General features: G+C 32.6%; 1 protein-coding gene across 3 annotated transcripts in view; it reads left to right on the forward strand.

Annotated features, from left to right (window-relative positions):
* Positions 1 to 13,649, forward strand: part of CPB2 (carboxypeptidase B2) — a 44,857-nt gene that overhangs the window by 21,000 nt on the left and 10,208 nt on the right. Inside the window, exons 5-8 of one of the 3 annotated variants that reach the window (XM_074299108.1) lie at positions 987 to 1,088; positions 11,113 to 11,217; positions 11,972 to 12,082; positions 12,876 to 13,024. In XM_074299108.1, coding sequence (XP_074155209.1) covers positions 987 to 1,088; positions 11,113 to 11,217; positions 11,972 to 12,082; positions 12,876 to 13,024 — 467 coding nt within the window. The remainder of the gene's footprint in view (positions 1 to 986; positions 1,089 to 11,112; positions 11,218 to 11,971; positions 12,083 to 12,875; positions 13,025 to 13,649) is intronic. The other 2 variants (XM_074299107.1, XM_074299109.1) reach the window with 2 other exon arrangements.

The following is a 13,649-nucleotide window of genomic DNA, read 5'->3' on the forward strand; positions in this document are numbered from 1 at the left end:
GACCTGATCAGCTCCTTAGCCTACCTCCAAAAGGGAGCTGAATTTGTTTCAGGGCAGAACTTGGAGGACTATTCAAGAGTGGCCCTTAATGTCTGAGGGAGGCCTAGAATCAGGAGTTGGAGACTTATTTTTACAACTGACACCTCTCGATGTTATTGGAATTCCCATAGGATCCTGTGCTATTCCACTGATCTGATAACAGTTCTCTGGTGGGGAAATGGTATTTTAGCCTGTCTGGTTTTCCACAGGACATATGAGACTAAACATACTAGACTAAACACTACCAATCACCCCAAAATGCTTTCTTCAACTTCTTTATAGAATTATTGAGGGAGAAATTACTTAGTATAATCTCCTCACTCAGGACAGATAAATCCAAAATCTAATAATATTTTCCTTGAAAGTCACATATATGGAAGAACTTAGGAATTGTAGAGACAGATTTCCTCCACAAATGTTTTGATTTTCTGTGAAGATACTTTTCATAACTTTTCCTTCTTATAAAAGTCTTTATATAATGTTCACAAGTTTCACAATATTTATAAGCGCTAATCTATTTTTCTTATTTTTTAATAGTGGATAGAGCAATGGATTTAGAGGCAGAGGAATTGGCTTTAAATCTTGCTCTTGAAATTTAGTTTCTGTGTCACTTTGAGCAAGTAAATGTCACCTCTTAGGAGTTCAATTTCTTAATATATAGAGTGAGGAGATTGAACTAGATGATCTAAGATCATTTCCAACTGTCAATTTTTGGTTCAATCTTTTTTTCCCTCCAGTCCTTGTTTTTATTTTTCTTTGGAAAAAAACGACCACTCTCCCCATCCCTCACACCCATATCTTTTCCATTGTGCAAAATAATTTTAGAATTCTTCTACTTCTGCTGAAGAAGCTATGTTCTTTCTATGGTCCACTAAATTACATGGTATTGTCTATTGCTTTTGCAATTTGAAAGTTTATTAGCTAATTGCTCATTTCTATTTTGGCAGATTTATTATTGGATAGATGTTATAACTGAGACACATGCTGATATGCTTGAAAAAATACACATTGGATCCTCATTTGAGAAGAGACCACTTTATGTTTTGAAGGTAACCTTTTAAAAATTAATTGCTCTGCATTTTTGGCTGTGGATAGGAAAGGAGGTGTTGGGGGGAGGGGAAGATGATGACACTCAATAACAAATGGCTCTCAGTTTAAAAATTCATTTCCTTCAATCAAATAGCTAACCAATAAGTATTTAAGTGTTAATTCGTTCCAGGCATTGGGCTAAAAATTGGAGATAAGATCTTGCCCTCAAAGAATTTATATTTTAATAGGCAGATAAAATATAAAATATAAATATATATATATAAACATATAATGGAAGCCACACAAAATGAATACAAGATAGTTTTGGGAAATTCTGTCTCTTTCTTCAAAGTGTTTCTTCTATTTTATCCAAAAGTCATCATGAAAAACAGTTAATTATTCCTTAACATTCTGTTAGTGTAGTTTTCATTTGCAAAGGAGGAGGAGATAAGCCAGACTTGTAGGGCAACAGTTTGTTTAAAATGCTTTTGGATGTCCAAAACAGATCCAAGGAGCCTACAATTATGTCACTTGAAATGAATCTTAGAAGCTTTTGATTCTTTTTACCCAAACTGTCTATGAATATAATCTTATAATGTACATAATCTCAGGCTAGACTACAGACTTCTTCAAGGTTTACACCTTAATACCGCTCCTAAACTCAGAGTGATCAGGAATGATATTTTGTTGAATAAAATTCCAATCCTCTATAATTTAAATGGCTGTCTGAGTCCTTCTTTTAAAACTTACATTTAAATGATCTAACTAGATATCAGATGAATTAAATTGAATGCATGACCTTAATCAGACTGAGTACTGGGATATAAAAACAAAAACAAAACAATCCCTGAGCTCAAGAAACTCACAGTCCATTGGAGGAAATAACATGTGTGTAAAATTTAAAAAAAAAATTATTTTCCCAATTATATGTAAAAGCAATTTTAACAACTCCAATTATATGTAAAAATATTTTAAAACAAAAAAATATATATGTAAAAGCAATTTAACAATGTTAAAATTTTGAGTTCTAAATTCTCTCTCTTGGTGGCTTCCCCTCTCAGTGAGAAGTCAAGCAATTTGATGTAGGTTATACATATGCAGTAAAATAAAATAAATTTCCATATTAGTAATGTTGTGGGAAAACACAGACCACAAGAAAAATAAAGAAAGCAAAAACCAAATGCTTTTTTCTGCATTCAGATTACATCAGTTTAGCATTACATAGCATTTTTCATTCTAAATCCTTTGGATCTACAACTTTGTTAAAGTTGTTAATTATTTCAATTAGTTTTTTAGTTGTTTCTCTAGGATTTTCCAAGTTTTCCATCATATCATCTTCAAAGAGTGATAATTGTGTTTTCTCATTGCCTAGTCTAATTCCTGCAAATTTTTTCTTTTGTTATTGTTAAAGTTAGCATTTCTAGTACAATATTGTATAATAATGGAAATCATGGGCAAACTTGCTTCACTCTGGATGTTATTGGGAAGGCTTATAGCTTATATCCATTACAGATAATTTTTGCTAATGATTTTGAATAGAGATAACTTATCATTTTAAGGAAAGCTCCATCAATTTCTATAGTTTTAGTGCTTTTTAATTGGAAGGAGTGTTATAATGTGTCAAAAGCTTTTTCTGCATGTTTTGAGATAATCATATAATTTCTGTTGGTTTTGTTATTGATAAGGCCAATTATGCTGATTGTTTTATAATATTCCCACCTGATCATAGTATATGATCTTTGTGATATATTACTGTGATTTCCTTGTCAGTCTTTTATTTATTTATTTGCATAAAAATTTCCCTAAATTTCTGTCTTTTTGCTCTTTTGGATTGAGGTATCAGTACATATTTGTGTCATAAAAAATTTGATAGGACTCCTTTATCTGTACTCCCAATAGTTTTTATAGTATTGGAATTAATTGTTCTTTAAATGAATTCATTTGTGAATCCATCTGATCCTAGGGACTTTTTCTTAGGGAATTCGTTGAGGACTTGTTCAATTTCTTTTTCTAAAACAGGGTTATTTAAATATTCTGTTTCCTCCTTTGCTAATCTAGTCAGTTTATATTTTTGCAAATATCTATTCATTTCATTTAGATTACTAGATTAATTGGAATAAAATTGAGCAAAGTTGCTCCATGATTGCTTGGACTTCATTTTTATTGATGGTGAATTCACCATTTTTGATACTGGTAATTTGGTTTTCTTCTTTTTTTAAGTCAAGATAACTAATGATTTATCTATTTTTTAAAATGAAACTATTTTCTAATTTTATTTGTTAGTTCAATGATTCTCACTTTCAATTTTCAATCACTCCTTTGATTTTCAGGATTTCTAATTTGCTGTCTAACTGGCAATTTTCTATTTATCCTTTTTCTATTGTTTTTTTTTTTTTGTTACATGGCTAATTCTGCTCTTTCTTTTATTGATGTCCATATTTGGAGATAAAAATTTCCCCTAATTCCTACTTTATCTGTATTTTATAAATATTGGTATGTTTTCTCATTGTCATTCTCTTTAATGACATTTCTTAATGTTTCTACGACTTGTTCTTTGATCCATTCATTTTTTAGGATTAGGTTATTTAATTTCCAATTAATTTTTAATCTATGTTTTTATAGACTTTTATTGAATGTAAATATTACTGCATATTATTTGAAAAGGATACATTTAATATTTCTCCTTTGAAGCATTTGGCTGTGAAGTTTTTATGTCCTAATACATAGTCAATTTTTGTGCTCTTGCCATGTGCAGCTGAGAAAAAGATTTATTTCTTTCTATTCAATTTACTCCACAGGTTTATCATATCTAACTTTTCTAAAATTCTATTCTCTCTTTAACTTCTTCTATTTTTTGTTTAGATTTATGTAGTTCTGAGAAGGAACTTTGAGATTCTCTTCCACTGGTATAGTTTACTGTCTATTTCCTCCTATAACTCATTTAACTTTTTAAAAAAAGAATCTGGATGTTATGCTATTTTGGGTCTATATGTTTAGTATTGATATTATTACATTATGGTGCCTTTTAGCAAAATGCAGTTTCCCTACTCAGTTTTTTAAAATGATATATATTGGGCAACTAGGTGGTGCAGCAAATAGCGCACCAGCCCTGAAGTCAGGAACCTGAGTTCAAAACTGGTCTCAGACACTTAACACTTTCGGGCTGTGTGACCCTGGGCAAGTCACCATTCCTTTTTTTTTTTTTTTAGGATAAATTTTTTTTATTAATTTTTATAATTATAATTTTTTTGACATATATGCATAATTTTTTTTATAACATTATGCCTTGTATTCATTTTTCCAAATTTTCCTCTACCTCCCTCTACTCCCTCTCTTAGATGACAGGCAATTCCATACATTTTACATGTGTTACAGTATAAGCTAGATACAATATATGTGTGTAAATCCCATTTTCTTGTTGCCTCTTAAGAATTGTATTCCAAAGGTATAAGTAACCTGGGTAGATAGACAGTAGTGCTAATATTTTACATTCACTTCCCAGTGTTCCTTCTCTGGGTGTAGTTGTTTCTGTCCGTCATTGATCAACTAGAAGTGAGTTGGATCTTCTTTATGTTGAAGATATCCACTTCCATCAGAATACATCCTCATATAGCATTGTTGTTGAAGTGTATAATCATCTTCTGGTTCTGCTCGTTTCACTCAGCATCAGTTGATGTAAGTCTCTCCAAGCCTCTCTGTATTTCTCCTGCTGGTCATTTCTTACAGAGCAATAATATTCCATACCCTTCATATACCATAATTTACCCAACCATTCTCCAACTGATGGACATCCATTCATCTTCCAGCTTATAGCCACTATGAAAAGGGCTGCCACAAACATTTTGGCACATACAGGTCCCTTTCCCCTCCTCAGTATTTCTTTGAGATATAAGCCCAGTAGTAGCACTGCTGGGTCAAAGGGTATGCACAGTTTGATAACTTTTGGGGCATAGTTCCAGATTGCTCTCCAGAATGGCTGGATTCTTTCACAACTCCACCAACAATGCATCAGAGTCCCAGTTTTCCCACATCCCCTCCAACATTTATCGTTATTTGTTCCTGTCATCTTAGCCAATCTGACAGGTGTGTAGTGATATCTCAGAGTGTCTTAATTTGCATTTCTCTGATCAGTAGTGATTTGGAACACTCTTTCATATGAGTGGATATAGTTTCAATTTCATCATCTGAGAATTGTCTGTTCATATCCTTTGCAAGTCACCATTCCTGATGTGAATAAGTTTTTAGAACTGTGAGCCCTCTTCCCCTTTCTAATGCCTCTGTGTCTATTCTTCCTCTGCACCTCATTTGTAGAATATAATTACTATTTTTACCTTACCTCTGCCCTAGTCTTTCTTTTGAGCTACCAAATTGCTGATGTCAACCTTAAATATATGGTATATGTAAAAAACATAACCAATTTGTCCATGTTAAATTCCTTAAAACTGATCTTTGATATTGACTCTTATATGTTACATTTTCTATTGAGTTTGGATTTGGTTGAAAGAAAGTCCTGAAAATCTGCAAGTTTGTTGAATGTCTTTTTTTTTTTTCATTCACTATTATAGATAATTTTGCTGGATATGATATTTTTGGTTGCAGGCCTAGTTCTTTTGATGGCTGGTATATATAATTCTAGGACTTATGGTTTTTTATTGTGTCTGTTTATAAGTCCTGTATAATTCTAATGGTAGCTCCAGCATATTTGAATTTTTTTTCTTGTTTTTTGCACAATTTTTTCTTTGATCTGGAGATTTTGAAATTTGGTAATAAAGGGACTCTTTGAGGTTGTGATCAGTGGATTTTTTCTATTTCTACTTTTCCCCCATGTTTTATCATTCTAGGATAACTTTCTTGGATTATTTCTTTCATTAATATTCTAGCTTTCCCACATTCCCTCCAACATTTATCATTATCTCTACTTATCATTTTAGCCAATCTGAGAGGTGTATAGTGGTACCTCAGAATTGTTTTAATTTGTATTTCTCTAATCAATAGTGATTTAGAGTGTTTTTTTTCATATAATTATAAATGACTTTAATTTCATCATCTGAAAATTATCTGTTCATATTCTTTGGCCATTTATCAACTGGGAAATCACTTGTAGTCTTATAAATTTGACACAGTTCTTTATATATTTTAGAAATGAGACCTTTATCAGAGACAATGACTATAAAAGTTTTTTTTTTTTCCCAGCTTTGTACTTACGTTTTAATCTTGTTTATGTTGGTTTTGTTTGTACAAAACCTTTTTCATTTAATGTAATCAAAGTTGTCCATTTTGCATTTCATAATGTACTCTAGTTCTTCTTTGGTTATAAATTTCTCCCTTCTGCAAAAAGCTGATAGATAAACTATCCCTTGCTCTTCTAATTTGCTTAGGGTATCATGCTTTATGCCCAGATCATGTACCCATTTTTTCTTTATTTTGGTATACGGTGTGAAATGTAGGTCTATGCCAAATTTCTGATATATTTTCCAGTTTTCCCAGCAATTTTTAGTAAGTTTTCATCCCAGAAGCTGGAGTTTCACTCTAATAATCTTAATTTATATTTACTGAATCTATTTTCCAGGTCAGTTGTTTTTCTGATGAGATATTTCACATATTATTTTATTTTTCATTCCTTTTGGTTTTATTGTTTCTTGTTCCACTTAAGGAATTCTTTTCTTCAGTGAATTTTTGTATATCTTTTGGCATTTGTACAATTCTCCTTCTAAAGATATTTTTTCTCTTCATGAATTTTTGTGTCTTTTTTTATAAAACAAAATCATTTGACCTATTTCGTTTTTTAAGGTGTTATTTTCTTTGATATTATTTATGTCTTCTTTACTAAGCTGTTAACTCTTTTTGTGTACATATTTTTTTGCATCATTCTCATTTCTTTTCCCAAACGCTTCTCTCATTTGATTTTTAAACTCTTTTATGAGTTTTTTTCAAGAATTCATTTTGGGCTGAGGTCAATTTACATTTTCATCTGAAGGCTTTGCACATAGCTGCTCTGATGTTATTGTCTTCTTTGGAATTTTTAAAAAATCTAACTTTCTATGATTAGGTTCTTTGTTGTTGTTTTTTGTTCATTTTTCAGCCTTTAAAAAAACTTAACTTTACGTAAAGTTGGGATTTATTCCTGGGGTAAAGGGGAGCACTATCCCAAGCTTTAGGATTTTTTTTGTGCTGTTCTTTTTAGAGCTAGTCCTGGGGGTGGTCTATAAGTTTTCCATTTTCTTGAGGTGATATGATTTAAGGAGAGACATGGTCACTGCTCTCCTTGCCTATGCTTTTGTTTGTGAGTGACCACAAATAATTTTTTCCACTATGGAAATGGAACCAGGGTTCTTGTTCCTGCTAATGTTCCTTATCCTGAATCTGTGACCCAGAACAATTGATGGACAAGGCAACAGATTCCTGCTCCTAGTGTCTGTAAAGGATCCTTTTTCTTCTTCTGACCATTTGTCTGATCCTCTTACCGTCTGTGGTCTTAGTGCTTTGGAAGGTGCCCTCAAATTGCTGTTACTGGCTTGCTGGACACAGTCTGTACTGGCCAGGCTGGTATTGGATTGTGCTCCATTAACCCAAGGAGCTCTTTCCTGCTGACCTTCTAAGTTATCTTGGGCTGTTATCTTGTCCTTTTTATTGGTTGTGCCATTCCCAGAATACATTTTGAGGCATTATTTTAACATTGTTTGGAGGGGAATTTGGGAAAACTCAGGTGAATCCCTGCCTTTATTCCTCTATCTTGGTTGCACCCCATTCCTCTATATAAAAATTAAATGCAAAACATATACAAAGTAATGTTCAAAGGCATGGTAAAGGTCTAATATAAAGGACAGCTATTAACAATGGAAATGGGGTTTCAGAAGTATATGTAGGATTAAACTAGCACATATGGGGATAAGAAGCATGAGGTAGTACCTCCATGTCCTTATAAAACTTAAAAGCAAATAAATTAGATCTTGGTTTCTTTTACTTCATTCTCTTTCTCATGAATTGAAGCATCTTCCTTCATACTCTGGCTTGGTTTTATTATCTCAGATAAGGAAGACTGAAGTTTGAATCTTGGTTCAGACACTACCTGAATGACCCTGGACAAGTGACACCATTTATTTCCTCTTCTGAAAATGGGGATAGTAATGGCACCTACCTTCCAGGGGTATTGTGAAGAGCAAATGGGATAACTCAGGCAAAGCACTTTAAAGAGCTACATAAATGCTATTATTATTATCATTACTAAGCAGCTAAATTGGTTTATTGTTGTCACAAAGGCTACCTCAAGAGTAGGTATAACAGAAACTAATTTTTTTTTGTTTCAATTGTCAATCATGGTATAGTAGATACAGTACTGAATTTTGGTATTCCTGACATGTACCTGGCACATGGTTGTATACTCTGCTAAATGATAGTTGTTGGGTTCAAATATTGGCCTGTGTGGCATTGGTCATTTAGTTCTTTAGGTCTCATTTCTTATTCATAAAATGGAGAGATTGGATTAGGTAATTTTTGATCTTTTCTAAATCTCAAAACGATGAAAGTTTTTTTGGATTTAATAATAATTGCCCTTTGTATAGCACTTTAAATTTTACAAAATGTTTTACATACTTTCTTATGATTCCAAGATTAGGACTTCAGGAAATATTTTTAAAGTTGTATTTTTTCTTAAGAATAACTGTTTATTTTCTTTCCCACCTCATTCCCTATTGAACAACAACAACAAAAAGAAAACTCTTATAAAATATGCATAGTCAAGCAAGTAAAATTCCTGTAATGGTTTACTAAAAATGTAGCTGTTAATCTGCATTGTAAGTCCATCACTTTTCTGGTTGAAAGTTTCATCTTTGATCCTTTGGAATTATAATTTGTCATTACATTGATCAGAGTAATAAAATTTTTCAAAGTTGCATTTCTTTGTAATGCTGTTGTTCTTTAAATTCTACTTAATTTACTCTGAATCAGTTTATAGAAGTCTTTCCAGTTTCTTATGAAACTGTCCATTTCATCATTTCTTATGACACAATAATAGCCAATTAAATTAAAAGACTGTGTTGTTCAATCACTTCTTACTCTTTGTGACCCCATTTAGGGTTTTTGGCAAGGACACTGGAGTAATTTGTCATTTCTTTCTCCAATTTATTTCCTTATTTCTCTCATTTGATTGGAAAGAGGAAAACTAAACTTCTTCCAAAACTTTCCCTTTTGGAGAGCTCACAACCTTCCTGCTAATCCCTTTTTCTATTAGTGCTCTGCTTGGCTTCAACTCCATGAAACACATGCCCCCTTGCTGGGTACCCCATGCTCTATTTAAGGATTATTACCCTATAATATACTGGGTTACCCCCCAAAATCCACTTTTCATTTTTCTCTTCCATAATTAGATTGTAAGCTCCTTGATGAAAAGATATCTTGTTTTTAGTATTTAGCAGAAGTACCTGGGACACAGAAGGCATTTGACTAACATAATGATGTTATTTTAGTCCTCTTCAACAACCAAAGACAATAACCAAAATCTGGATAATAATAGTATCTACTTTATAAGGTTGCTGAGAGGATCAAATAAGATAATATCTGTAAAGTACTTTGCAAACATTAAAAGACTATGTAAAATTAGTTCTTATTATTGTAATTATGTGAACAATCTCTTCTTCTAAAATAGGTTTTTTAATTCTGGAGCCCAGAACTTTTAAAGATATTAACTTTTTTATTTTAGTAGTATGTTGTTTTTCCAATTCAACTTTCATTTTTGTAAGCTTTTGAGTTCCAATTTTTTTCTCCTGTTTTTTACCTCTCTTCCTCCCCAAGACATCAAGCAAACTGATATAGGTAAAAAGATTTTTTGAAATAACTAATTTCCTTTGTAACCTGTATTTTCTTTTCTGTATTTAAAGATATGATTCTGAGGAGTCTGGAGGCTTTACTCTAGAATTATCTGAATTCCATGCCTGGATTATGTTAGATCATCAGGAGGCAATGTGCCTGGACCTTATTTTATTAGCTCCTTGAAGAAATGTTTTTATTCAGTAAATTTCTATGGTTAAGCCTGTAGCTTTTATGAAATTTTGATGAAAGAAATATTCATTTGAAAACTGGGTCCTCCATTTTTGCAACATTACAAATGAAGTGAGGGAAAATGCTATCCATACCCAGAGAAAGAATTGATGGAGTCTGAATGCAGATTGAAGCATACTATTTTCACTTTCTATATTTTTTGCTTTTTTTTCCTTTTGATCTGTTTCTTCTTTCACAATATGACTAATATGGAAATATGTTTTGCATGAGTGTGCATATATAATTGAGATCTATACTGTATACCAAAGCTTTTTAATCTGTGTGTCACGACCCCATATGGAACATTGTAATTGAATGTGGGGGTTGTAAAAAATTTGACAACAAAAGGTTTGTGAATATTTTATGCCTGCAGTATCAAATATTCTGCCAAGATTTAATTTTTTATGTAAAAATAAATAAGCACATCCATCTAATTAGCATGTAAATTTGCTTTCATCTTTGATAAATGGCAAAATTATATGTATACCAAAGATTTGTTTTAAAATAAATTTCCTTATTATTAGGAAATTCTTTATTTCTATACTTGTTTTATATACTTGTATATCCAGGGTTGTGTAAAAATTTCTTTGGCAAAAAGGGGTCACAAGTAGAAAAAGTTTAAGAAGCCCTGTTGAATACCATATGTAACCTATGCTTGCTGTTTTTTCAGGGGTGAAGAGAAGAGGAAGGGAAGGGAAAAATTTGGAATTTAAAATTGAAAAAATAAAAAATTGGAAAAAGTAAAATACTATTTTAAAAAGATTGCAAATGAAATTTTTTTCCCATGAAATTATTCATTATCCTTTAGGAAATAATCTAAATTTCCTTGAGAATTTAGCATCAGGGAATTTTAAAAAATCAGATAATTAGTTTAGAATCTATAAGCCTCTTTTTCTACCTTTACTTATCTCCCACGAGGAAGTATGCAACTGTCACTTTAGAAGAAGAGCATCAGTTCTGTGGACTCTTAAGTTCCATTTTCAAGTACAATTTTTCTTTCTTGTTTAGCTTTCTGCAAATCAAAATACATCAAGAAATGCTATATGGATTGACTGTGGTATCCATGCCCGAGAATGGGTGTCTCCAGCTTTTTGCTTGTGGTTCGTAGGTTATGTGAGTATATAGATCCTTCTAGTGTTTGGAAGAATGATCCCAGCCTTATTCTTTATTTTGTTTCCAATGATTCAATCTTGGCAGTTTTATTTTCTTTCCTTACCCCATGCTGAAAAGGGTGAAAGAATCAGTTAAAAATTAATATTGTTAGACTTTGGATGTACTTATGCATACTAAATGAAATGAAAAAAATGAAGCTATTATTTTGAGAATTTCATTAAGAAAGATTTTTTTTAAATCAATGTAAATGACTGGCTTGAATTATCTAGATTAAGCCAGTCTCCATTTTTATAAAGCATTGCTAGAAATGGCATCATAAAGTGGTTATCATAACTTCCAATAAGAACATATTTTTGCTATTGTGAAAAATGCTGCTACAAATATTGTGTTACATGAGGGGTATTTCTTTTGACTCCTTGATATCTTTGAGCTAATAATTATATCATTGAGTCAAAAGGTATGGCACAATTTGACAGTGTTATGGAAATACCTGTAAATTGCTTTTCAGGATGGCTAGACCAATTCACAACTCCACTAACACTTAGTAAATCACACCTTCATTTTGTCTGGACCATGTGTCCATGATGAACCACCTGCTGGAATGGAGTAGCATTATACTGTGGTTGAAACTTCAGTTCTTTTGTAGGGTAAATATACTTTTAAGGATTAAAGTCCACAAACTAAAATACATGAAGTAATTATGGTGTCTTCACTGAAAGGAATCAAGAAAATTAAATCTTATTTTGTTTTTTAGGCAACCCAATTTTATGGAAAACAAGCTAAAATCACCAAGCTTCTAGATCATCTAGATTTCTATATCATGCCTGTATTGAATGTGGATGGTTATGATTACACATGGAAAAGGGTCAGTGAAAAGCACTTAATATCTTTGGGAAATTCTCTGCATGGGATCATGAGTGGATATATCTTATTATATATCTATATATCTTATATAAGGATATATCCCTTATATCAGATAAGGGATCTTAGGATTTAATAGCTTGTTACTAAAGAGTCATAGAATCTGAGTTGGAAAGGATCTTAGAATATATCTAGTTTAATTTATACCTTAATAAAAATCTCATCTAAAACATCCTCTCAAAAGAAACAAACATTCTGTATACCCATTAATGGAAAATGGGTTAATAGATGAGAAGCACTTTGAAAACTTTAAAGTCCTGTATAAATGCTGCTACTACTACCACCACTACTGGGATCCATGGGTAAAAGTTAGAGGCAGCCAGATGGCACAGTGGATAGGGTATTATTTATTGCCCTCCTGATGACTTTGCACATCCCTGCCTCACTTAAATCTAATTCATGAGCTAGTCAAGACATCACCCTTCTGATGTCATTGAAAGCAAAGGATGTACAACAACGTGTAGTGCAGTTTGCTCTTTGTCATGAAATCTATTGAAGCAGAGAGTAGTTTTTATAATACAATAAGGAATCTAACTAGGAGATTAGTATAAATTATCCAGCAGAAGATGGTTGGCTCAGACAAAGGTAGCAGTTGCAGGCATGGTGAGAAAGTCACAGCTCTAAGAGATGTGATAGAGGAAGAAATAGTAGGAAGAAGCAGTGACCTGTGAAGAGTGAAGGAGGGATACCCAATGTAAAGGGCTTATTGTACTCTCACTTTTCCTATCTTTGCTTAGAACCGAATGTGGAGAAAGAACCGTTCCCGGCATGAGGGAAATCAATGCTTTGGGACTGATTTGAACAGGAACTTTGCATCAAAACATTGGTGTGGTATGACGATGTGTCCCTTTTTACTGTTAATTGGTGGGATAGTGAGTAGAACTGGGCTTTCATTAACCTAGAGTATTCCAATATGAGGAATTCCTTCTACCAAGGCTGGGCAGCAATTTCTTTGGGCCTTAGAGAATTACTTAAGGAAGTGACTTACCCAGAGTTATCCAGTAGGACTTGAATATAGATATTTCCAATCTGAGACTGGCTTTCTGTCACCTAGTTACAGTAAAGTGTCATTGATTTGGACCACCAGGGGAAAAAAAAAAAGGACTTCTCTGATTTAGTAAAGAATTGAACATAAGTATTAGACAAGCTATTTAACTTTCCCTGAAACTAAATTTATTCAGAAGAAATTGAAGTGATATTTTAGACAGTGAGTTCTTTAACTTCTAAAATTTTAACATTCTAGAAAAATTGATTTTAAATATTCTGCTTTTGGTAGGTTTCTCATGAACAAAAAAAAGACTTAAATCTTCCTTTGGCACTTCTTATTTATTAGGCTACCATTTCTTCTTCCTTCCTTCCTTCCTTCCTTCCTTCCTTCCTTCCTTCCTTCCTTCCTTCCTTCCTTCCTTCCTTCCTTCCTTCCTTCCTTCCTTCCTTCCTTCCTTCCTTCCTTCCTTCCTTCCTTCCTTCCTTCCTTCCTTCCTTCCTTCCTTCCTTCCTTCCCTTCCTTC

Source organism: Sminthopsis crassicaudata, chromosome 3 (assembly GCF_048593235.1).
Source record: "Sminthopsis crassicaudata isolate SCR6 chromosome 3, ASM4859323v1, whole genome shotgun sequence".
Classification (NCBI taxonomy): domain Eukaryota; kingdom Metazoa; phylum Chordata; class Mammalia; order Dasyuromorphia; family Dasyuridae; genus Sminthopsis; species Sminthopsis crassicaudata.